Consider the following 26079-nt stretch of genomic DNA (forward strand, 5'->3'; position numbering starts at 1 on the left):
AGTTGCCATTAGTGGGAGTTGAGCTGAAGCTGGCTAACAGCTAGCCTGCTATGTTGACTTTGAGCTGAAGACGCTGGGGAGAAGAGTGATGAAAACATGCCTCACTTCACAGTGGTACCGGTGAAGGATCAGGCTCAGTCCAACTACGACAGCCTAGAGGGGATTAACTGGGTCGATTACAGGGATACTGGACAAGATTACCCTGATCATCAAGACACTGTCAGTTCTGATGGTAAGCCTCACAACTTTTAAACAGCTCTTTATCTCTCAGCTTGGACACAAGGCCACTGATCTGGAAGTTTGACAGCCGAAAAGTGTGCACTGAAAGTAATGCTTCATAAGTTGTCGGGCCCAGAGCAGCATGGTAAAAGCTTTGCTTTGTCCCGAGAGCCTTCTGAACAGCTGGTTGAATGGTTACCATGGCAATTCTCCAGGGCCAGAAAACAGTATTCCTACAGCGGGCAGGTCTGTTTTTGACAGCTCACGTTAGATCAAATTGCAGGAACACTTCCTTTACGGCTTTAGGAGTGTTGTTTTACTGGCTGGGTAAATCTTTTAACGTAAACTCATGGAGAGATGAGTAACAAAGGGAAAACAATGAAAGGGGTGAGAACTGCGGGGGGAAAGACACTACGGGGGTGGGGTTGTTTGAGTGAGGCTGGTATCGCTGCTAAAAAGAAAAGGCCTCAAGTGCCTCCTCGCACAAAAGATGGAGCTCTCTTTGTGCCAGGGGAGGATTTCCTTTCACAGAGATTGGCCGCTCAACAACACAGAAGCGGATTTCTCCCTCCTCGCGTCTCTGCCTCAGCATGTCTCTCGCTGTAATTCACTTGTTTCTCCACTGTATCAACATAGAAGGAGTGGGGCCAGTCTGACAGGAGAAAGGGAGGACAGGGAGAGGAGTTTGTAGCCGCTGGGCATGATTATGTTAGAGCAGCGCTGGTTTGTGTGGGCTGAAAGAGTGAACTTACTTCTTTTTACCAGACACACATAGGCGTGGCCTTCACATAAAGCACCCACTCTTTCCCAAAGGCCCAGAAGCCTGGGCTGGGCACAGGCCCACACAGTGACTTGCCATCTATTTACAGTATATTCCATTACCATGTAGCTGACTGTGAACTTCCTACTACTGAACAGCATCAGTGAGGATCCAGGCTGTAAACTCTTCTAGGTGTTAATGAGCTCACAAGCTCCCACTGAGTGAACGGCCAGTGTGATTGCGCGTAAATGTGTGAGTGCATCAGCTCGCAAGGAAACTATGCCGCTATGCAGATGAGATGAGCCACGCTTGGGTGAGCTCAAGGGCTCAAACGGGCTGATATTTGAAGCGTAACAAGAAGGAATCTCAGCACATGTTGACGCAGCTGCTGGCCTGTTTATTCCTGGAATGCATGGAAGTCACCTATTAGAACCAAACGGCATTTGTGAACAGCAGAAATGCAAGCTAAAATATTTTAAGGTGCCGTTAAACGGTTGGTGAAATTAATTTAATGTTGTCTGAGCAGAGCTTTCTCATAGAGGGAAAAGTCAGATGTCCTGAAATAACCCTCAGAGTGTTTTTACTGTTCACAGACTCCTGTTGCTGCTTAACCATGTCTTCTCGCTGTCATAATTCTTTCTAACCCACCCGAAGAGAGCTTCCTGAAGCAACCATTAAACACAGATGACAGCCACATGGATGAGTGTGTAGGACACGGTGAGGAGGAGGAGGAGGAGATGAAGAATGTGAGACTGTGCGAGAGGGGGCATAGTTTGCACAGTGTGTTGCCATTTGGTTTCAAACCAATAAGAAAGCTACATCTTAACAGACACTTGAGTAAAGACATGTACATATTGAGCACTTCTCCATTTTTAGTTTTCTATACGGCAGTGGGAGCATGTACTGGATGATTTCATGATGGGAGTGGTGTGCCCGGCTGTGTTTCGTGGGGTGTATCTCAGCCACAGCGTGACGTTAGCATCATCGAGGAAGTGACACACTGCAAAGTCTGTTTCCAGCAGTGAACTCAGCTCTGTTCAGCACAGGACAGGTCCAACATTGCGGTCATTGTAGAGCTGTGCTTCATGCCCTGAAATAGCATTCGCGTTTGAGGGAGGAAACTTTGCTGCTCTTTCTGTCTCTTCTTAATGTGTAAAAAGAGGAACATATGTGTGTGTTCTGAACGCAACTCAGCAAACGTTCATAGAGAAAAAAACAGAAAGTAAAAAAAAAATTGACTTTCTTTTGTATCTTCTGTGTGTGTACACACCTTTCTCTTGGCTTTTATCTGATTTCTCGCAAATGATTCATTTGTTGAAACGTCCAAACTCTTCATTAAGTGAAATATACCAAGTGAGTGTAAGAAACGCTATGTTCTCTCTTTAACAGCTGCCTACAACGGGTGATTGGTTGTAAGTTGGTGTCCTAAGGTAGAAGACATAGTGCATTTATTCTTAATAGTCTGACTTTGTTTGATTCTGACTTTGTTCTTAAGATTCTGACTTTGTTCTTAAGATTCTGACTTTGTTCTTAAGATTCTGACATTGTTTGATTCTGACTAAAATTCTGACTTTGTTCTTAAGATTCTGACTTTGTTTGATTCTGACTAAAATTCTGACTTTGTTCTAAAGATTCTGACTTTGTTTGATTCTGACTAAAATTCTGACTTTGTTCTAAAGATTCTGACTTTGTTCTTAAGATTCTGACATTGTTTGATTCTGACTAAAATTCTGACTTTGTTCTTAAGATTCTGACTTTGTTTGATTCTGACTAAAATTCTGACTTTGTTCTAAAGATTCTGACTTTGTTTGATTCTGACTAAAATTCTGACTTTGTTCTAAAGATTCTGACTTTGTTTGATTCTGACTAAAATTCTGACTTTGTTCTAAAGATTCTGACTTTGTTCTTAAGATTCTGACTTTGTTTGATTCTGACTAAAATTCTGACTTTGTTCTAAAAATTCTGACTTTGTTCTAAAGATTCTGACTTTGTTTGATTCTGACTAAAATTCTGACTTTGTTCTAAAGATTCTGACTTTGTTTGATTCTGACTAAAATTCTGACTTTGTTCTAAAGATTCTGACTTTGTTCTTAAGATTCTGACTTTGTTTGATTCTGACTAAAATTCTGACTTTGTTCTAAAGATTCTGACTTTGTTTGATTCTGACTAAAATTCTGACTTTGTTCTAAAGATTCTGACTTTGTTCTTAAGATTCTGACTTTGTTTGATTCTGACTTTGTTCTTAAGATTCTGACTTTGTTTGATTCTGACTAAAATTCTGACTTTGTTCTAAAGATTCTGACTTTGTTCTTAAGATTCTGACTTTGTTTGATTCTGACTTTGTTCTTAAGATTCTGCCTTTGTTTGATTCTGACTAAAATTCTGACTTTGTTCTAAAGATTCTGACTTTGTTCTTAAGATTCTGACATTGTTTGATTCTGACTAAAATTCTGACTTTGTTCTAAAGATTCTGACTTTGTTCTTAAGATTCTGACTTTGTTTGATTCTGACTAAAATTCTGACTTTGTTCTAAAGATTCTGACTTTGTTCTTAAGATTCTGACTTTGTTTGATTCTGACTAAATTTCTGACTTTGTTCTAAAGATTCTGACTTTGTTCTTAAGATTCTGACTTTGTTTGATTCTGACTTTGTTTGATTCTGACTAAATTTCTGACTTTGTTCTTAAGATTCTGACTTTGTTCTTAAGATTCTGACTTTGTTTTATTCTGACTAAAATTCTGACTTTGTTCTAAAGATTCTGACTTTGTTTGATTCTGACTAAAATTCTGACTTTGTTCTAAAGATTCTGACTTTGTTCTTAAGATTCTGACTTTGTTTGATTCTGACTAAAATTCTGACTTTGTTCTAAAGATTCTGACTTTGTTTGATTCTGACTAAAATTCTGACTTTGTTCCTAAGATTCTGACTTTGTTCTTAAGATTCTGACTTTGTTTGATTCTGACTTTGTTCTTAAGATTCTGACTTTGTTTGATTCTGACTAAAATTCTGACTTTGTTCTAAAGATTCTGACTTTGTTCTTAAGATTCTGACTTTGTTTGATTCTGACTTTGTTCTTAAGATTCTGACTTTGTTCTTAATATTCTGACTTTGTTTGATTCTGACTAAAATTCTGACTTTGTTCTAAAGATTCTGACTTTGTTTGATTCTGACTAAAATTCTGACTTTGTTCTAAAGATTCTGACTTTGTTTGATTCTGACTTTGTTCTTAAGATTCTGACTTTGTTCTTAAGATTCTGACTTTGTTTGATTCTGACTAAAATTCTGACTTTGTTCTAAAGATTCTGACTTTGTTTGATTCTGACTAAAATTCTGACTTTGTTCTTAAGATTCTGACTTTGTTCTTAAGATTCTGACTTTGTTCTAAAGATTCTGACGTTGTTCTTAAGATTCTGACTTTGTTTGATTCTGACTTTGTTCTTAAGATTCTGACTTTGTTCTTAAGATTCTGACTTTGTTTGATTCTGACTAAAATTCTGACTTTGTTCTTAAGATTCTGACTTTGTTTGATTCTGACTAAAATTCTGACTTTGTTCTAAAGATTCTGACTTTGTTCTAAAGATTCTGACTTTGTTCTTAATGGAATTTCCCTCCTACATTAACACCTGGAGCACGTATTCCTTCTTTGTAAAAAATCTCAGTTTTGGACCTCACAGCAGGAATGATCACCTTTTAGGAGGAGGTAGCTGATGACTGCGTGAAGGTCAACACTGACTTTCAAATCATCAGTTACCTAAAACCGAAATACCTCGGGGTTCGTTAACTTTAACTGTTCTGCATAATCACTCAAAAAGTTGAAATACATGTGCATGCAACATAAGCTGGATCTCCTTCTACATTAGGTCATGAACCTATCAATCACTCCTTGATTGAAAGTATCCTTTGGGCAAGCACGTACTGTAGAGATTCCAGGTGGACAGTATGTGAGGTAGGGCAACAAATCCCATCCAAATATCTTATCCCAAGCTCCCAAGTACAGCAGCTAGTACTGTTGGCTTTATTAATGAATCTTCAGTAAAATAAAAAATATGTAAACATATATTTTTCTTAAGCAAATATAACAAATATTACACTAACCAAATGTGTCAGACTGTTAGGGATTGATGTTTTTACCCCACAGAATCAGAGCAGCCTTCTGAAGAAGCATGAAGTTCCCCAAAGTGATGACCATGAAACAGCAGAATTCAGAGCTCCAATAGTTTTTAATATAAAAGGAAAAAAAAAATAAAAAAAAAATTCTGGTAAAATACAACATGGCAGCAGTGATACCCCAGTATTAAAGGTGTTAAAGGTTCCCACAAACAAAAAAGAAGCAAAATGCCTTCATCTTAAATAGCCTTTGGACTAAACCATCTTTAAGATGCAAAGGTTGAAATAAAAACAAAGTAACCACAAAAAAACTACAAATGTAAACAAAGAGGTTTTTTTTAAATTAAACCCTTTTAAATACAATAACTTCAACACAAATATTTCAATTTTGAATTAATGTTACTAGGCTTAACGTTAAGAAAATACAAAAGAAAGAAATGCCCCTCTTCCCCCCCTCTAAATTCTAGATTGTGCAGTCCAGATTGGAAGCACCTGGTGGATATGTGGCGTTCAAGTGCTTCTTGAGCACCAGCTCCAACAGGAAAACCTCCCAAAAAGAGAATGAAACTACATAACTTAAGTAAATGTATTGATCAACTAAACAAGATCCGTATTTAGCTAAGCAACACAAATAAATTTTCTAAATAAAAGCAAATATTCAAATGAATTAACAAAGAGCTGACCTGAGAGGTCACACAGACATACTGTCACAAATACGTAGCCATCTACATTAGTTTGACAGGAGGAAAAGTACACCTGTAACAGAGGCACATTTTATTGTTATTTTTTTAATGTTATTTTTAGAATGCTTTTTTCTTCTTTTTTTTTTTGCAATATATGTAAAACAAGAACAAGCTAACACACATTATCAACATGTTACAATATTTGGCCTCTGCCTGCGAAAAAACATCTAGGCTTTATTTCTTTTTTTATTTCTCCTTGTACTCTCCAACTGGTAGCTCTCAGTGGGTTTATCAGAGCTGTTTAGCAACAAACCGCTGCTTGCTGTGGCTGAAACAACACTGATAAGAGCGTCAAGCTAAACTAGCTGAAGGTCATAACACTAAAACTATGAGATAAACTATACTAAAATGCTCTCTAGAGCTGAGAGTGAGCATACTACTTATTTGATCTTTTCAGTCTAGAGTACAAGAAAATAGAGCAAGTGTACTTCCTGCAAAGGGAGATGATATGGCCAAGTGGTGGAAATGTGTCATACAAGACCGGCCTTGAGGAGCTTATAGAAAAACTGGGTGGTTTATATTGGAGAATTTTGGAGCAGCCATGTGTTGCCTCTGTAATTCTGGAGAACATTACTTGTCATGCTATCTGGCATGCCTCTCAGACAGCCCTTGAGAGATAAACATACTGGGGTGGAGGAGCAAATACGATCATCGTATCATGCTTTAATTAAATTATTTGCCACACATAATTTTCCCCGGCGCAACTATCTTGCCATCCAGTCATCGACCGTCTTTGTTCTGTCTGCTCATTCACATCAAAGTGGCAGCGTGGTAAATAGAGCAGCTCAGATGTGAGGCGACAGCTCTTCCAGACAATCTGAATGCATTCGGTGTGTCCTGGGTCTTCTTCACTGCCCAAACAAAGATCAAACACACATAGGTGTTTGCATAAGTGGTATGCAAGTAATTATTTGCTGTGTTTGCTTGTTTGAACCACGCAAAACTGAAATTCTAAAATCTTAAGCCAGGCACGATGTTAGCTTGCATAGTTAGAATAATTAAACTGAAAGCATAGTAGCAAAACGGTGCATGTTCAAATGCATGTGTTTAAAATATTTAGAATTCTGTCCTCACTGAGTTTTATATTAGACATATAGACATAAAAGTAGGTGGACAGTGTTATGTAAAATGTAGAACATGGCTTTATGGGCATATTTCTATTTTAATTCTAGTGTTTATTTACTATAAGGTAACCAGTGGATTCCCAAAAGCTGGGTTGATAATATTTCTTTTTCACAACAGACATTTTGACTCATCCTAATAGGAAAGCAAAGGTGTGTTAATGATGTCTGAATTCAGGGAGTTTTTGTGCGTGCTGCTCAATCGTCATGGCTTTCTGTGACAGTTCCATGTCAAAAAGTTGATTGCAAGGAGCACGGCAGAACCATAGACTGTATAAAGATGGACTGTGGAACAGGTCCTCCAAAATGAAGCCAAAAGAAGTAGATTTCCCCCTGGTGTCTGGCTGCAGTATAGGTCATAAGCTCCACCTCCTCCTAGTTAGTGGATGGGACTTGGGGCGAACTAAAACACTAAATTACTACATACACCACATTAAAGTACACGTCTGAGTGTGGTTTCTGTCAAGTTGTTAATATAACATTGGAGCATAATCAAGCGTCCATTTTTTTCGGAAGTTTAATTTTAGTTAGTTAGAAACAGGGTGTGACATCTTGATTACTACAAGTTGCCATGCCAACCGCTCTGTGAAGCGATCCTGTAGGAGTCTGGCGGAGGTGTGGGCAGGTCATTGATATCGCGGCTCCACGTGGCTCTACTTTCAGACCGTACTGCGTACTGGCACCAAAGTTGCTAGATGGTGCCGTCCGTATCCCTGGGAGAATAGCATCAGTTTGGCCAATACGAGGAAGTTGGGATGCATTGTCCTTATTTATATACAGTCTAACGGTAGAACTGGCGGTGTACTGGTTTAGGAAGTAGGGTTACTGTTTTCCCCACCTACTTTTTAGACATGGACCAACTATCACTGGTATACAGCATTGATAAATTTCTTGATCAGTTCATTTACCGTGGACTTTTAGTTTCTCTGTGTTTTTGTTGTGTACTGAGCATTCACTCAAAGTAATCCCTCATGAACAGCATACAACTGTAAAGCTCATTAGATGCATAAAACCATTTTGCAAAGAAATCCAACACGCCTTCCACCCTTACAGACATTTTATTATAGTTCTGTGTTTATCTATTAGTTCTACACACACACTGATGCCCTTCTAGTTCATTTGTGTCTTTTTGGGAGTCTGTTGTACGATGCACCACTTCCCGCCCACCTTTACCCCCTGAGGTAATCAGACGGAGCTGGCATCCTTTCCTCATCATTAGCGCACATCAGAGCTAATATGTTTTGCCGTAAGGCTCAGCAGGTTAGCATTCCTCTGATCTGTTCAAACTCCACTCCACATGTAATGCAGCCATTATAGCTAACATTGGCCTATTGCTGTAACAGAATTACATTGTTTCTTGCCACAGGCTAGGGAGGAGAGAAAAACCTAATGAAACCAAACAACTGTGAAAAGCTGCAGACGCCAAGTTCTTTTCAGTTTGCACTGCCAGGCAGTATGTACAGTATGGTTTTCCTCAACATGACAGTATATTATATGCTCAAATATGCTGTGCATACAGTATCTACAGTGATTTCTGTCTGTATCTCAGATGTGAATAGCAGTGTTTCTCACTGGCTTACTGTAGGTCTGAGATTTTCCACATTTCTAAGATGTAACTGCAGTGATACACTGCACTGTAACAAACTGTAATGTTAGTCTAGTTACTCTATACAAATGTAATCACACAACTAGGGCTTTTGTCAGATCAATAAATGAGGAAATGATGCTTTAGATTATGCCTCCAGAGCTGGACTAGTTTTCACTTGCTCGTACACTTTTTGACTCATGCAGCCAGCTGGAAAAACCACACACTGTGTGTAGACAGACAACAATAGAGAAAAAAATCCCTTTTGCCCATTTGAGTTGCCACCACACAAAAACCAGTGGCATAGTCACATAGCTGTGCTTTGTCAGCATATTCACAGTTTATTTCACTGCCTCTTCTCCACATTGACACACCCACACCCACACACACGCAAACTCAGTTGGCACAATGCATTTCTTAGCCCGTAACCCTAACAACCTTAACTTAGTGCGTAACCATAACACATACACTAATACCTTAAAATCAAGTCTTATCAGATTTTAAGTTTAAAAAAGTTGCAGGCTTGGAAAAATAGCCCCACAAGAACCATATGAGCCCACAATGTTAGTATTCCACAAGAGTTTGGACACTACGACTTAATAAAAACAAGAACACTTAAATAGACTCCCTCCAAACACCTGTAATCAGTAGAACATTCTTGCCAGTCCACTCCATAGGGGGGATTAAGCTGTGTGACCTCTCTGCCGCTCAGTTTTAAGTCTTAAATGCTTATTAAAGAGGAAGTTTAGCAAAGAGGCTTTTTTTTAAAACCTTAAGAAGCTGATGGATAATGGTATTGTTTTCAGTGTTTAATCCACTTTCAAAAGAGCACACTACTGTAAAAACTTTTTTTTTTTTTTTTTTTTTTTTCATATCCAGTTTCCAACATATATTACAAATCACAAGGAGGTAAACTCCGGCTGTTAAGTACATAGCCTATTTCGAGAAAGACGAACAAAACTTCCAGACTAAGGCAAAGTCTGTAGAAAGTCATATATACTTCTGATTAAGTTCTATCTTTCCTATGCTTGCGAATGTGTCAGGCCTACAGCACCGCCTCTGATCTTCTAGGTGTAGTTGGGAGCTGTTTCGGCTGGGGGTGGGGTGGGCAGATGACATGTCAGTACACGCCGCAGTAAAGCCTCCGCTGTTCTTTGCTCGCAGCATGACTCCTGTGTGCCTTCATAACAGGCTAGCTAATCTTTAATCTTTTCAATTAGACATTTAATGTGAGGTTATTAACAAGAGACCCCCACTGTCTCCTCAGCTCCTTGTTAAAGGAAGTTTTGTGTAACCTTTCCAAAAATAGACAGATGACTATTTTAGGTTTCAGCATTAAGGTAACCATGTGGAGCACTTTCTTTTGGCCAACACTGCTCGAATACCAGTTCCTTTCAACATACCCCGATCAGGCATAACATTATGACCACCTTCCTAATATTGTGTAGGTCTCCCTTGTGCCTCCAAAGCAATTCTGTCGGTTGAGGGGAGGGGCCTCTGTGGATCAGGCTTGTTCCAGTGCATACTCGATCAGTTTAGGATCTAGGAGATTTGGAGGCTGATTTTCATGTTCTTTGAGTTGTTCCTAGAGTTGTCTTTTTGTGTGTGCCTGTGTCAGGTGGCTGGTATGTGTCTAAGTTACATCCACACGAATGCCATATCCAAGACTTTCCTAGCAGAACATTGCATTGTCACAAGATGGCCAGTGTTATTTACTTACTCCTCTCAATAGTCATAATGTTATGCCTGATTGGTGTATATACTTTATCCTTTAATTCCTTTATATTGATCAGCACCTGTCATATTATCCACATCCCTCACTGACATGCTGTAGTCTGTTTCAAATACACACATTGTTACACAAAGACAACACTAGAGGACAGCATTGAGGTTGTTTTTACTCTGATTTCTTCCCAAGCAGGCCTACTGTCTGGATGTCTGGGTTTGAAAAGCTGGAACAACTGTAGTTTGGCCTTTGTGCTTCTGCTGATCACCTCGTTTTTAATTAAAGATAAGGCACAGGAGTTAAATAAGCCTTTCTTACTGACAACGTGAACTGATGAGATTTCAAGTTTTTTCTAGTAAGAGTCAGAATACAATCTAATACTGCACCTCTTTGTGACACCTCCAAACCTACCCCAGGGCTTTTTTATACCCTTAAGCAGGCATGTGCCTCACACATGTGTGCATGTGTGCGTGTGTGAGCCTGTGAATTACCACCGATTTCTCCACTCCCCATCTCTCACCCCCCTCACTGTGCACCATGTGTTAGATCAGGCCCCTGAATGAGTGCTCACCCAGGGTGACCGGGTGTCCTGGATAGTAATCGACAATTCCCCAAGCCGGAGCACAGTGTACTCTGTCGCAGTCTGCACACAGCACATAACTATGCTTACCCACAGTGATAGCGGCAGCATTGGGACACAGAGCACAGGTGAGTGAAGACCAGCAGTGAAGTTCAGACTTCCATTTGCAACGAAGCTGGTATTCTTTACACAGCTGGGAATAGTGTTCTGTTTCATGCCCACTTGGCAAGTTGGCTGGCTTTTCGTTGCAACATTAATTTGGGTTTTAAGATGCCGCTGTTAAAGTTTACATGCTCCAATAACCCAAGGTTAGGTCATTCCTAGGTAATTGGGAGCGTGCATGGCTGTGTTTGTGAAAGTGTGTGTGTGATAAATCTGGCAGTGCTGTACTTTGCGTGCAATAAGCCGTGCTCTCCTCTGTTTGATTCTTTTCTTCAAAAGCTGGAATTAACGAGAGTGAAATCTAATTACATGCCTGTTTGTCACCTGGACTCGTCTTTGCCGTCCCGCGCTACCTTTTGCCTTTCATTACAGCTTCAATGGCATGAGCCGGGCTTCTACAGTTTACTGCGACACCGAGATTGTTAAGATGTTTCGATGAATAGTGACAGTTTAAAGCTGAAAATGATTACCGTGGAAATAAATGGAACTGCTGTTTCTTTCATTAATTACTGTGTGGGAAATAGTGCTGGCAGGGCTTTCCCCGGTGGAGATTTTCTCTTATTAATGTCATATTTCAAAATATTTCAAAGCTTCACGTTGGGTCAAATGACATGTTTTCTTTGTATATTGAAATTTTTAATAAGCAATCTTGTCTGATTTTTATTTCAAGCTGGCGACATTGATGCCTTTTTTAAAACTGTGCATCCATCAATAACTGTACTGAACTGATTATATAGATTTAACTAATCTAGAGTGTAAAGCATAATGACACCCTATTAAACTGTGGCTTTTTAACAGTGTCTTTAAGAGTGTTTTCATCTATTCTCTCTGTGTTATGTTAAAGAAGCCTCCGAGTTTAACAGTGAAACAACTTTATGCAATTAATTACAGTAATCTTCTGACAGGCTGATGCAGGCATTATTCTGTTGTTTCAAACCTTCATAGCAATCACATCTCTGTCATATCAGCAGCACACTGACTTTAGCGACATTTTCATTGTTTGGCTCAGACTAAATTGTTGGTTTATCCCTGCCTTCTCCATAATAGGACACGGGAATCATAAAGAAGACAGCCCTTTTCTCAACAGTGCTGACGCTGGCAAGAAGAATGACTTCTACGACAGGAACCTGGCTTTGTTTGAGGTCTGATATTTTGCTTTTCAATGTTTCTGATAACCTGATAAACTCGAACCAGTTTGAGGAAATTAACGTCCCCTTCCCATCGTCGTCCAGGAAGAGCTGGACATCCGGCCGAAGGTTTCCTCTCTGCTCAGCCGCCTGGTCAACTACACCAACATCACGCAGGGTGCCAAGGAGCATGAAGAGGAGGAGAGTGCTGAGGCCTCACGTAGAAAAACCCCCAAGGTCAGTTGTTAGGCAAGAGCATGGGAACAGTATGCCTCTCTGTTTTCGTAATGTTTGGAAACACTATACTCCTCTGCTGGCTATCGCTCGAAGTTATTAAGGCTTGCTGATTGATTGCTTATGCCTTTTTACACTCTGCAGTTAGACTGTGCCCGTGTAAGACCTGAATACATGCAAAGAGCTGATAACACGATCGAATGACCTTTAAAAAGTACACCGATCAATACCCATGATCAATACACTTGTTTCCTGAAATGTCAGGCTCAATACTCTACCCTCTCTCTTTGCCTCCCCCCTCACTCCTCATTTCCCTCTCTCTCAGTCTCCCAACATGGGCACCCTGATGGGAGTCTACTTGCCGTGTCTCCAGAACATCTTCGGCGTCATTCTGTTCCTCCGACTGACCTGGATTGTGGGGATGGCTGGCATCATTCAGTCCCTCCTGATCGTCCTCATGTGCTGCTCATGTGTTAGTATGCAGACACGTACTGCACACACACTCACACACACTTACTAATATGCCCGGTTAAGTCCATCACCGTTGTGGGACATTGGCCAACGTTTTATTGCAACACCACACGGTTATCGCCACAAGGTTGCATAAACTGCAGTGGTTATTTAAGGTAAAGAATATCGTCATACCTGCACTATTTTAGCAAATTGCTAAGCTAGCTTCCAGACTATATATGCTAAACGTGTAGGATCAAAGCTTGAACCTCTTTTAGCTTTCATTTTGATTGGCAGATGCTAACACCCACAAGCTGCACATCTGGTATGAATTTGCACACATTATTTTTAATCATGTGTTCACATTTCTTTTACAGACTATGCTCACCGCCATATCTATGAGTGCCATTGCGACTAATGGTGTTGTTCCAGGTAATACTTGGAGTCCTCTTATTGTGTATTGTGCATGACAGAAGCTGAATTTTAACGTCATCGTGACTTATTATTATGACTTACACTGATCAGCCACAACATTATGTAAATAACATTGATCATCTTGTGACAATTCAGTGTTGTGCTGGAAAAGTTTTGAACCTGGCATCCATGTGGATGTTACTTAGACATGTACCACCCACCTAGACCAGGCCAGGCACCCCAACCCCATAAGAATGACACTCCTTGATGGCAGCAGCCATCCTCAGCAGAATGCAGCCTGACACAGGCACACACACAAAAACGGTTTAGGAAAAACTCAAAAAAACATGAAAAACAGCACAAGGTGTTGACCTGGCCTCCAAATTCACTAGCTCCCAAACTGATCAAGTATCTGTGGGATGATCCACAGAGGCCCCTCCCCTCAACCCATAGGACCCAAAGCCCCCCACTAACAACATTCTGTTGCCAGACACCACAGGACAAAAGGCCCATGTCCATTCTCTGATGAGTCACAACTGTTTTGGAGGCACAAGGCAGACCTACACAATTTTATGAAGGTGGTTATAATGTTATGCCTGATCGGTGTATTACGTATTATCGTGACCTTCTTTTGTATTTTAATATACACTGTGTATCTTCCAAGGAAAGCACTGCTTATTCACTCCACACGCACACATTTTTTTTGTCACGTTCACTGTATGCAGAAAAAACAGTCAGATTTTTTTAGTGGCTTTCTGTGTGTAACATCTGCTCTTGTCCTTTGTAGCTGGTGGAGCCTACTTCATGATCTCACGCTCTCTTGGCCCCGAGTTCGGAGGAGCCGTGGGGCTGTGCTTCTACTTGGGCACCACCTTTGCTTCTGCCATGTACATACTGGGTGCCATTGAAATCTTCCTGGTCAGTTTGTTCTGCTGTTTCACTCCATCTAAAATAAAATACATCACCCATTACATGAATTTTATTTAGACTGCACGTGCAATAACAGCCCTGTTGTGATGTTTTCCCCCTCAGAAATATCTGCTCCCTCAGGCGGCCATCTTCCACGCCACAGACCGCCTTGGGAGCGACAGCGCCATGCTGAACAACATGCGCGTCTACGGCTCTTTATGCCTCAGCTTGATGGCTGTGGTGGTTTTTGTGGGAGTCAAATATGTCAACAAGCTGGCCTCTCTTTTCCTGGCCTGCGTCATTATCTCAATCGTCTCTATCTATGCCGGAGCGTTAAAGTCCTTGACTCATCCGCCAGAATTTCCGTAAGTGTCACTAAAATAAACACGTGTCTCAAAAGGATGTGCGACAGAATGGATTGTCACAAGATGGTCAATGTTATTTACTTACTCCTCTCGGTGGTCACAATGTTTCAAATATACACACACATATAGATAGATAGATAGATAGATAGATAGATAGATAGATAGATAGATAGATAGATAGATAGATATAGAGAGAGTAATTTATCAACGTTTTGTTTTGTATTTTCCTCTATGGTTACAATTCTGTCTCCCATTTGCAACCAATTACTTTCCCACAGAGGAAAACACAGACATATTGCTTTTTTCTTAATTCTATGAAAATCAGTGGCAATATGTGGAAGCAAAGAAGAGCTCCGTGACAATGGCAACTTTTTTTCCCCCTCCTTTTTATTGCTGTAGGATCTGCATGTTGGGCAACAGGACTTTGGTGAGAGATCGCTTTGACGTGTGCGCTAAGACTGTAATGAACGGCAACATCACCGCTCCCAGTCAGCTGTGGGACAGGTTCTGCCTGCCCGGGAACATGAGCAGCGCTCAGTGTGATGACTACTTCATCCAGAACAATGTGACGGAGATACAGGGTATCCCTGGACTGGGCAGTGGAATTATTAGAGGTAAAATGGACTTTGATTGCAAAGTTTGATGCAAGGGATAAAATCTTGTGAACTTCTTTCTGTCATCTTCTGCCACAGTTATAGTATGTTGTAGCCCACCCAAAGCGCTTGTCCTTGTTTCCTTTCCCACGAAGTCATTTAGAGATGCCACCACCCACAGATGTGCCTGATAAAGATTCTGTTTCTTTATAATTCACTATTTTTTGCACACTACATCAACAGCCAATATTCATTATCAGGCATACTATCAAACTGCGTTCTGCTTCAAGAATAATCACACACATGTCTGTTGTTTAAAGATTTTTTTTTACTGTGATAGAAAACATGTGGAGCGACTACCTGCAGAAAGGGGACATCTTAGAGAAGGCAGGCCTGCAGTCAGTGGATGCCCACAGTGCCATGGAGAACTTTGGCATGTACGTGTCAGCGGACATTGCCACATCCTTCACACTTCTGGTTGGGATCTTCTTCCCATCCGCCACAGGTCAGTGTCTTAAAGCAGACAATCCTGGTTTAAGAGCAGCTTTTAAGATAGACCCTTTTACAACAAAAACCCTTTTAAGTTTACAACTCTTATAACATCATGATAATGATATGCTTTGACAAAAGCTTGAGAGATTGATTAAGTACAGTTAGCAAGTTTTGCTCCCGTAAATATCCATACTCTCATTTTGAAGGGTAGAAACAAGCTATGCAAGCTTTGACCCTTCATCAAATCTAGCCACTAGGGGGCATTACTAATCAACTTTCAGTTGTCCCCTGTTGTTATTTACTCTCATCTCTCCGTTGCAGGCATCATGGCAGGCTCCAACAGATCTGGTGATCTCCGGGATGCTCAGAAGTCCATCCCTGTGGGAACTATCTTAGCTATCACCACTACTTCACTTGTTTGTATCCTGACCTTTGGTGATTCGCAATGTTTTCACCTCAAAGAGGACAGGAAAGCAGATTTCTAATACACATTTATGTCCCCTTGAGCTCCTTGACTTCCTGTATTCAGATTTAAGCTCCGTGGTCCTGTTTGGGTCCTGTATTGAAGGAGTAGTCCTGAGAGACAAGTGAGTGAATTTGTGTCTCTGAGGGTTTACTACTAATTAAAAACACTATGTGTGAATAGAATATTTACCCATCAGTCATATTAAGTCAGTTTGTACTTGCAGGTTTGGGGACGCTGTCAGAAAAAACCTGGTGGTAGGAACTCTCTCCTGGCCATCTCCGTGGGTTATTGTCATTGGCTCCTTCTTCTCTACTGTTGGGGCCGGCCTGCAATCACTCACTGGGGCTCCGCGACTTCTGCAGGCTATAGCCAAGGACAACATCATTCCTTTCCTTAGGGTGGGACAGCACACACAAACAATGCTACATCCTTGAATCATTTCACAATATGTGGAAACAATTTTAAAGTAATGCTCTGCAAAAACAAACATGGCACAGATTCCCAAATTTATGCGTGTTCATTGCTTTCCAGATGTATGTTCTGGATTGCCCTAAAATTGCATTCAGTGTGACGTGCAAGAAATATTTGCATATGATAATATTTAACTTGCAAGCTTATTTGAATATGATCTTGCAGCAACCAAGAAGTGATTTGCATTTCCTGGGAAAAGGTTTGAAATAATATTCTGTTTTTTTCTTTAGGTGTTTGGACACGGAAAGACCAATGGAGAGCCTACATGGGCACTGCTGCTGACTGGGCTCATAGCTGAGCTGGGGATCCTTATTGCTTCACTGGATATGGTGGCTCCTATCCTCTCCATGTAAGCTCACACAAATGCCACATTGTTTTTTGCTATATGCTGTATTTGCACAGACTGCACAGGCAATCTTCTTTCATCAGCGCCCACACAAGTGTTTCTCTCAGACGCACGACTTCCACGACTGCACCACTATATTATGTACTTACAAGTTTTATTTTCCTTCAACAGGTTCTTCCTGATGTGCTATCTCTTTGTGAACTTAGCCTGTGCCGTACAGACACTTTTACGCACGCCGAACTGGAGGCCACGGTTTAAATATTACCACTGGTGAGTAAAGGTGTAACAGTAGGTTAGTAGTAAAACCAGAGACATAAGGAGAGCTGATCACACTCACACTCCAAACCCCAAAACCCACTAACTGGGGCCCCTTCTAGCTAGCCCATAATATAGTAGATGGAAGAAGCTGCACTTATGTGTGTGGGGGAACTCTTGAGCCCATTGCATTCTAATTAACATTACTGTAACTTGACATTTGATTCAACGTTACACATTTACACGTTGTTCCGATACTCAGACACACTCAGACATTTTCATTGTGCCTCCAGGCTCTAGAATATACATTGACTTGCCAAAACATTAGGTACGCTTGTGTAACATATGCATTCTGCTATAACAGTCTTGCACTAAATCCCCCATCGTGACCATTATGATGGTCAGTTTATGTTTAAACAGTGTAAGAAAGGTGGTAATTCAGCTGTATGATCACTTTGGAGGATGTGGTTTGTGATGCTCGTAAACTGGATTGCATTAAACACAGTATTGTTTATGTAATTTAGTCCAGCCCACTCACCAAAATGGGGTTGTCAACATCATATAAACGTTTGTTGCTACAATGCAATACAATTCAGTAATACTGCAAGCCTTAATGAATGCAAGACTGTTATATTTGACTGCATTTGTATTCACAAGCGTAATACACAGGCATAACATTATGACCACCTTCCTAGCCTTGCGGGACAGGCTGTAAGTAGTTTTATCCTTTTCAATCTGCAGAGCTAGAAGGCTTGTGTTGGTCTCACCCTTTTTTCTCATTACAAGATCACCTTTGTTCTTGGTATGCAAACACATAATCTCAGGATTTATGTATCGCACCCACAGGGCTCTCTCATTCCTCGGCATGAGTATGTGCCTGGCTCTGATGTTCATCTCTTCCTGGTACTATGCTATTGTGGCCATGGGCATCGCTGTGATGATCTACAAGTACATTGAGTACCAGGGGTATGTCTGGAGTCTAATTTGCGTTTATTGCTCCTGTCCTACATTAAATATTCTGTCTGTGATAATGGTTGTGTCTCTGCACATCGTTAATGGGCGGTGACAGAAACCTTGATCACCTAATTTATCTTTTCTTGTCCTTGGGTCTTATCTGTTTCGTGCACAAACAAAAACAGAGCAGAGAAGGAGTGGGGGGACGGTATAAGAGGACTGTCCCTTAGCGCTGCACGCTATGCCCTGCTAAGGCTAGAAGCTGGACCCCCGCACACCAAGAACTGGAGGTATGGCTAACCTTGCCGGATGTGTATCTTCACAAGCATTTGGGTTGAATTTCTGGTGACCTTCTTGTGAATACCATACAACGTAAACAAATAGGGTAAAACCAGCTGTAACACATATACACTGCCTGGCCAAAAAAATAAAAGGTCACACACTTGTTGGATCGCCTTTAGCTTTGATTACAGCACGCATTCGCTGTGGCATTGTTTCGATAATCTTCTGCAATGTCACAAGATTTGTTTCCATCCAGTGTTGCATTAATGTTTCACCAAGATCTTGTAATGATAATGTCTCATGCTCCCTGAACCACTCATTCACAATTTGAACCCCATGAGTGCTGACATTGTCATCTTGGAATATGCCCGTGCCATGGAATAACCTGGTCATTCAGTATATTCAGGTAGTCAGCTGACTTCATTCTTTGGTCACGTAATGTTGCTGAACCTAGACCTGAGCAACTGCAGCAACCCCAGATCATAGCACTGCCCCCACAGGCTTGTACAGTAGACACTAGGCATGATGGGTTCATCACTTCATCTGCCACTCTTCTTACTCTGATGCCCCCATCACTCTGGAACAGGGTAAATCTGGACTCATCAGACCACATGACCTTCTTCCATTGCTCCAGAGTCCAGCCTTTTTTTCCGGTTAGCCTCACTGATTAGTGGTTTTCTTAAGGCTACACAGCTGTTCAGTCCCAATCCCTTGAGTTCCCTTCACATTGTACTTGTGGAAATGCTCTTACTTTCACTATTATACATAGCCCTGAGTGTTGTTTTTCTTCGATTAGATTTAACGTTGAAGTGATCACAGCTCACGATCAATCAGGATTTTTTTATCGACCACATTTCTTCCTTGAAGACGATGGTTCCCCACTATCCTTCCAGTTTTTAATGATTCGTTGGACAGTTCTTAACCCAATTTTAGTAGTTTCTTCAATCTCCTTAGATGTTTTCTCTACTTGATGCATGCCAATGATTTGACCCTTCTCAAACAGACACCTTTTCCAAGACCACGAGATATGTCTTTTGACATGGTTGCTTGAGAAAGCAAGTGTGGGAAGTTGGGGTTAAATAACTTGTTGCCAGCTGAAAGATAACAACTATTTACAATGCAGTAATTATCCACTTGGAGGCTCGTACCTATTTGCTTAGTTAAATCCAGATGGCGACTTTTTATTTGGCCAGACAGTGTATATATAGGGCACAATGGGCGAGTGTCATCAGTAAAATACGTATGTAAAACATTTGGCGGAAGTTTTGGGAAGAGCTATTTCCCAATTTTTGCTCATTAGCACTATTTGCTGGTCACTTCTGCTGAATTAGCATGGCACAAGATTGCTTAACTTCCTCTAACACTGACACAGTAGGCAGCGCTGACTAATGTGATTGCAGAGAGAAGAGCAGAAGGGATGCAACATTCTTCTGAAATTGCCTAATAAGGAATGATATGGTGACTGAGCGGTCAAAAGCCGTCTAAATGTTAGGGTTAGGGTTAAAACTGAGATAAATCTGTCTGGAGTGTGAGAATTATTTTGGTTGTCCGGGTATATATATACTTCTTTGACTTTAACATGTTAGATTAAGTCTGATTCATGCAAAGAAATATCAGTGATAGGTAATCTCCAAACTATTTATGCCAGTTTTAATCTAACAATTTTATTAAATCAGGAATTATGGAAGAGTGATGGTTTGATAATCAAATCTAAACAAAATTATAGTACCAAAATACACAAACAAGGTGTAATGGATGAGTACAAAGTCCCAGCCCAATCTATCATCCTTCCCCATTGCCAGTGACTAAACTTCTTTTGACAACCAGTATTCATGTCCTTGTTTTCAGTACAGTCGCAGCACCAAACGTGAATAATCATACAGTGTTAATAATAGCTTTTCTCCATAAACCATTTTTTAACTTGTCTGGTACGGTTTGCGACTCTGCGCACTGCAGGCCACAGCTGCTGGTGCTGTTGAAGCTGGATGAGGACCTCCATGTAAAATATCCACGGCTGCTCACCTTCGCCTCGCAGCTGAAGGCGGGGAAGGGCCTGACCATCGTGGGCTCTGTCATCCATGGCAACTTCCTGGACAGCTATGGGGAAATGCAGGCGGCCGAACAGGTAAATACTGGAACGGGACGCATCGTGCACTGCATTGTTCTGCATTGCGCTGAGCTGCTGACTGTGCTGCAACTGATTGTTAGAAATGAGCCCTTTGTTATTTGGAGAGAAAAACAAAACAAAGAAACTCAGACAAGCTCCAACATAGACTTTACGTCACATTTCTTACACAGTTGCAGTTACTTTATTACATTATTTTATATTTGTCACAGAAAACAAAGGGCAATGCTTCAAATAGCTTGTTGTTAGTAGTAATATCTTATAAAATAAGGAAATTAAATAAGTGAGGCAAGGTTTCTCTCAATTATGTGACAAAAGCTTAAGAAATTAATCAAATTTTGATGGAATTCGAACCTATCAAGTCCAGACCTACGCTATCAACTTATCAACTTATTTTTCTATTATTATGTATTTGCCATTGATAATTCTTATAAATATGGTTTATCTGTTTACAATTTGTTGTCATTATAAACTAAAGTACAGTTTGCCCCCATTTTTCCTCCTAGGCTATTAAGAATATGATGGAGATCGAGAGGGTCAAAGGTTTCTGCCAGGTTGTGGTGGCGTCCAAAGTGCGGGAGGGCGTAGTTCACCTGATCCAGTCCTGTGGTTTGGGGGGCATGAAACATAACACGGTGGTGATGGGCTGGCCGTACGGTTGGAGGCAGAGTGAGGACCCTCGAGCCTGGAAGACGTTTATCAGTAAGAGTCTGAGATACTGTGATGAATGCCAATCCCAAATAATGCTGACTAGTTCAAACCTAAATGCTCATGTGCTGCACTACTCACACGCAACTCTTTATAGTTATATAGAGGTATGAATACATACTATTTGGATATTCAAATGAGTTGGCGTGTGGTAAATGAGACACTCTTCTGACTGCATTAACCCACTTGCAGTAGGGGTATTATATGTGATATATGTAAATTCCACAGCCTGCATGTTGTCATCTCTTCCCAGATACAGTCCGCTGCACCACAGCTGCCCACCTGGCCCTGATGGTGCCCAAAAATGTGTCCTTCTATCCAAGCAACCATGAACGCTTCACAGATGGCAACATCGACGTGTGGTGGATCGTCCACGATGGGGGGATGCTTATGCTGCTGCCTTTCCTGCTCAAACAACATAAAGTGAGAGAGATTACTGGACATATTTGAGGCTTTTGTTCCTTTAGTTTTACCGTCTTTAGCCTGAAGGATGCTGTTTTGCCACTTTCATTTTATAGTATGTTTCTGCAAGTGATTAGGTACGCACTTACTTCTACGATACACATAGTATTACACACTCCGTTTGCGTTTTAGGTCTGGAGGAAATGCAAGATGCGTATCTTCACTGTGGCGCAGATGGATGACAACAGCATCCAGATGAAGAAAGATCTGGCCACGTTCCTTTATCAGCTCAGAATAGAGGCCGAAGTGGAGGTGGTGGAGATGGTGAGAAAGCTCTTACAAAACTGCTAATTTGAGAGAAGGTGAAGACTTGTATAAGCCTTTTTATGGCTAGGAATAACGCCACTCTCAATCATTCTGACGCTGTATTTAAAACTGCAACTGAAACCAGATGTCCACGTGGTGCCATGCCATACTGAAGTAAACAAATGGTTTTGTTTTTACTTAAAGCCTGTACGCTTCACCAGAATTCTAGGGGTAATAAATACCACATGCTTCATATATTTTTGTGCGTTAAAAAATGTAACTTTCACTGCCCTTGTTGAAGTGTTAAAGTGTGTTTCATTTGCCACTAACATGACGTTTCTCAATTCCAGCATGACAGTGACATCTCAGCATACACCTATGAGCGAACATTAATGATGGAGCAGAGGTCCCAGATGTTGAGGCAAATGAGGCTATCCAGTGCGGAAAGACAAAGAGAAGTACGTTGGGTTTGTGGAAATACTGAGTACAACTAGTCTGCGTCTATACTGCATACTGAATTGTGTAACAGTGTTAGCATACTGACGACCGAAGCTCACAGCATTTCTGTTGGAACCCGCAGGCTCAGCTGGTTAAGGACAGACACTCCTTGGTGCGCATGGGCAGTCTTTACTCAGATGAGGAGGAAGAGGTGGTGGAAGCTCCTCCAGAGAAGGTTCAGATGACGTGGACCAGAGAGAAGTGTGAGGCTGAGAGGAGGAACAGAAACAATGCACCCGAGAACTTCAGAGAGCTCATGAGCCTCAAGCCGTGAGTCAGATTCAGTTATATTCAGCCTATTACCATTTACTTTTTGGATGTTCCTCTGTTTGACATAGTATGAAGTAATCCCAAAAGTCTTGGTGCCACAAATTAAACTATTCGCCCTTCTGCACTCCAGGGATCAGTCCAATGTGCGGCGAATGCATACGGCTGTGAAGCTGAACGAGGTAATAGTCAACAGGTCCCACGATGCTCGGTTGGTGCTGCTCAACATGCCGGGGCCACCTCGAAACACAGACGGAGACGAGAACTGTATCCTTTACGATCAAAAGGGGTGTTTTTGGGCAGCTGTCTTTGTACAGAGCGTGTTTCTGTTGGACTTCCTAAACTTCCTGCCTCAGATATGGAGTTTCTGGAGGTGTTGACTGAAGGCTTGGAAAGAGTGCTGCTGGTGAGAGGCGGAGGCCGGGAGGTCATCACTATTTACTCATGACCAGTTAGGAGCTGCTGCACACGGGCTTGGACCTCGCCAGAACACATTCCACCTCCAGACAAGAGGTGCCTCCTGAGGGTTCTGGGTAGATCTATCAATTTGACATTTTGTGTATGGACTTTTGAATGCAAAAGAGGTTCATTCTATTCTTGTAGAATATTGGGACACATTAGTGTACATATCTACCTGTCCATTCCTTACAAATGAAAGCTGTTACTGATCTTCTTTAGAATTTATTACACTGTCAAACACAAAAAAACATTAACTAAGTATTTTCTCATGCTAAGGTCACAAATACCTCTTTTTGAGATATGTCATAACAAACCGTAAAGTTGACACATATTGTTCAAGAAGATTTAATAGTATGCCAAACGTTTTATTCTAAAACCGCTGTCTGACTATTTTTGGAGTCACACTTCTATTTATTTATTTATTTTCTAAACTTTTCCCCACCGAGGTTAAAGGAAATGTTCCTGCAGGTGATGAACACAGCATTGAGTATTCTGTATAGGTGACACAGGATCCAGTTAGAACATCTGGATGTCAGAGATTATAACACAAGTTTTTACAAAACAGAGTTATAATTTATAATTTTTTGAAACTTTTTGGAAAGACATTTAAAGTGTTGCATTTATACTTTTTCTACAGACATGAGAAGCTTTTCTGCTTTTAAGAAAAAACATATTTTATTTAAGGTTTTGATCCTTAAGGTTTTTAGTTAAATCAAACCCAGTTTTTGATATTTTGTTTTGGTATGTTCAAAAAAGAGTTTTAAAAAAAAGGCAACTGGACTCGTAGAGTTTTTTGAGAAGACGTTTTGCCGCTCATCCGAGACGTTTCACCACGTTTCAGAACTGAAGAAGCTACTTGGATGAGTGGTGAAACATCTTCTCAAAAAACTCTACAAGTCCAGTTGCCTTTTTTAAACGCTTCTCTGGATATACCATGACATGGATGACTGAGAACCTTCACAGATGTTTTGGTGTATTCACAGTAATATCTGTATGGTACTTTTATACATGAGCGGAAGACAACACATACTTGTGTGAGTTGGTGTGACTACATAAGCCTTTAAGGGTTACAGCTTTAAGCTACTCTGATCTCTACTTCAGACATCTTCCAAACCAACTTTAAAAGGGCTTTTTCTTCAAAACTCGGTATGATCAGTATTTCAAGCCAGCATTTTATCAATAGCAGTTGTCTTTTTATGTTCACCAAATTCTTTTATGCTGTATGTGAAGGCTAATGAATGAGAACGTGCAGTTATTAAACACTAAACGCAAATTCTAAATGGCCTAATGCATTGTCATTTGAAAAGCAATACGTGTTTTTGATTACTGAGATTTTGGCACAATACACTCTTCAAATGGGATCTTTATGTCAGCAGTGCTTTAATGAAGCTAGTAGGGTTTATTTTTGAAGAATCGCGAGGCTACTGTGTCACAACTCTGTGGTTATGTGAACATCGGCATGAAAGAGTGTGCTAACAATAACAGATTCCTTTTTTTCGGTACTGAGAAATCAGTCTTAACAAAGCAGGTTTTTTTTACTACAGCTGGTGTGAGTGACTGCTGTTCTACGTAAATGTTTCATCGTGTAAACACTGCAGCGGCATTACAAAGGGCTGTTCTCGGTTCAGTAAAATAGCTCCCATTAAATGCAGCTGTTGTGTACGCTTCCATAAGAACATCTGTTTTTAAACTTATGTCGAGGTGCTTCCCACAGTGCTCTTAATGTACTCTTAATAAATTAACCGCTTCCCCAGCCCGATGACCTCAACTCCAGTCGCTCCGTTGAAGCTGCTCATCGATTGGTCAACAGTAAATACAACAAATGTTTTTCTTTTTAAAAGTGCATCTTTTGCAGTTTTATTTATCAGTGTTATTATTCTCCTTCATGTAATAATTTTCCATAGAGATTATATCAAAACAAGTGCCACAAGGTCAGCAATAAAATTAATACTGAATAAATACATTTCAAAATAATGAGTAATGTGCTGTGTATATACACCTATATATACCTATATACCTGCCTGTTCATAAAAAAAGTCGCCACCTGGATTTAACTAAGCAAATAGGTACGAGCCTCCTATTGGATAATTACTGCATGGGTGGTTATCTTTCACCAGGCAACAAGTTATTTAACCCTGATGCAGTGAGTAGCTTTTCATTTCTTAAAAAACCATGTCAAAAGACACATCCCTGTGGTTGTGGAAAAGATGTTAGTCTGTTTGAGACAGGTCAAATCATTGGCATAAATCAAGCAGAGACAACATCTAAGGAGATTAAGGAAACTAAAATTGGGTTAAAAACTATGTGCTATGATCTGGGGTTGCTGCAGTTGCTCAGGTCTAGGTTCAGCAACATTATGTGCCCAAAGAATGAGGTCAGCTGACTACCTGAATATACTGAATGACCAGGTTATTCCATCAATGGATTTTTTTCTTCCCTGATGGTACGGGCATATTCCAAGATGACAATGCCAGGATTCATGGGGCTCAAACTGTGAAAGAGTGGTTCGGGAAGCATGAGACATCATTTTCACACATGGATTGGCCACCACAGAGTCTAGACCTTAAGCCCACTGAGAATCTTTGGGACGTGCTGAAGAAGGCTTTGCGCAGTGGTCAGACTCTCCCATCATCCATAGAAGATCTTGGTGAAAAATGAACGCAACACTGGATGGAAATAAATCTTGTGACATTGCAGAAACTTATCGAAAGAACGACACAGCAAATGCGTGCTGTAATCAAAGCCAATGGCGGTCCAATGAAATATTAGAGTGTGTGACCTTGTTTTTTTGGTGGCAACTTTTTTGGCCAGACAGTGTGTGTGTGTGTGTGTGTATATATATAAATATATAAATGGGGCTAAACATTGAATGCTTTTTTTGCACTGTAAGAAAGTGATTAAACTCCGTAATCCTTACTGACACATAGACTGCTGTGTTGACCCACAAATCAAA

General features: G+C 40.7%; 1 protein-coding gene across 2 annotated transcripts; it reads left to right on the top strand.

Annotated features, from left to right (window-relative positions):
* Positions 1 to 26062, top strand: slc12a4 (solute carrier family 12 member 4). 2 transcript variants are annotated; one of them, XM_084575022.1, is made up of 25 exons: positions 167 to 232; positions 2369 to 2409; positions 12051 to 12145; positions 12236 to 12367; positions 12690 to 12836; positions 13192 to 13246; positions 14016 to 14146; positions 14261 to 14502; positions 14902 to 15116; positions 15436 to 15600; positions 15909 to 16007; positions 16117 to 16174; positions 16277 to 16451; positions 16755 to 16873; positions 17042 to 17140; positions 17972 to 18091; positions 18265 to 18369; positions 20318 to 20486; positions 20993 to 21188; positions 21448 to 21617; positions 21789 to 21920; positions 22253 to 22360; positions 22483 to 22670; positions 22801 to 22934; positions 23024 to 26061. In XM_084575022.1, the coding sequence occupies exons 5-25, from the start codon at positions 12699 to 12701 to the stop codon at positions 23113 to 23115; spliced, it is 2910 nt and encodes a 969-aa protein (XP_084431148.1). In that variant the 5' UTR covers positions 167 to 232; positions 2369 to 2409; positions 12051 to 12145; positions 12236 to 12367; positions 12690 to 12698; the 3' UTR covers positions 23116 to 26061. The 2 variants fall into 2 exon arrangements, with proteins under 2 accessions (XP_084431147.1, XP_084431148.1); XM_084575021.1 differs by lacking the exon at positions 2369 to 2409 and having other exon boundaries at positions 1 to 232; positions 23024 to 26062.
* The last annotated feature ends 17 nt before the right edge of the window (positions 26063 to 26079 follow it).

This window comes from Chelon labrosus, assembly GCF_963514085.1.
Source record: "Chelon labrosus genome assembly, chromosome: 3".
Lineage (NCBI taxonomy): Eukaryota > Metazoa > Chordata > Actinopteri > Mugiliformes > Mugilidae > Chelon > Chelon labrosus.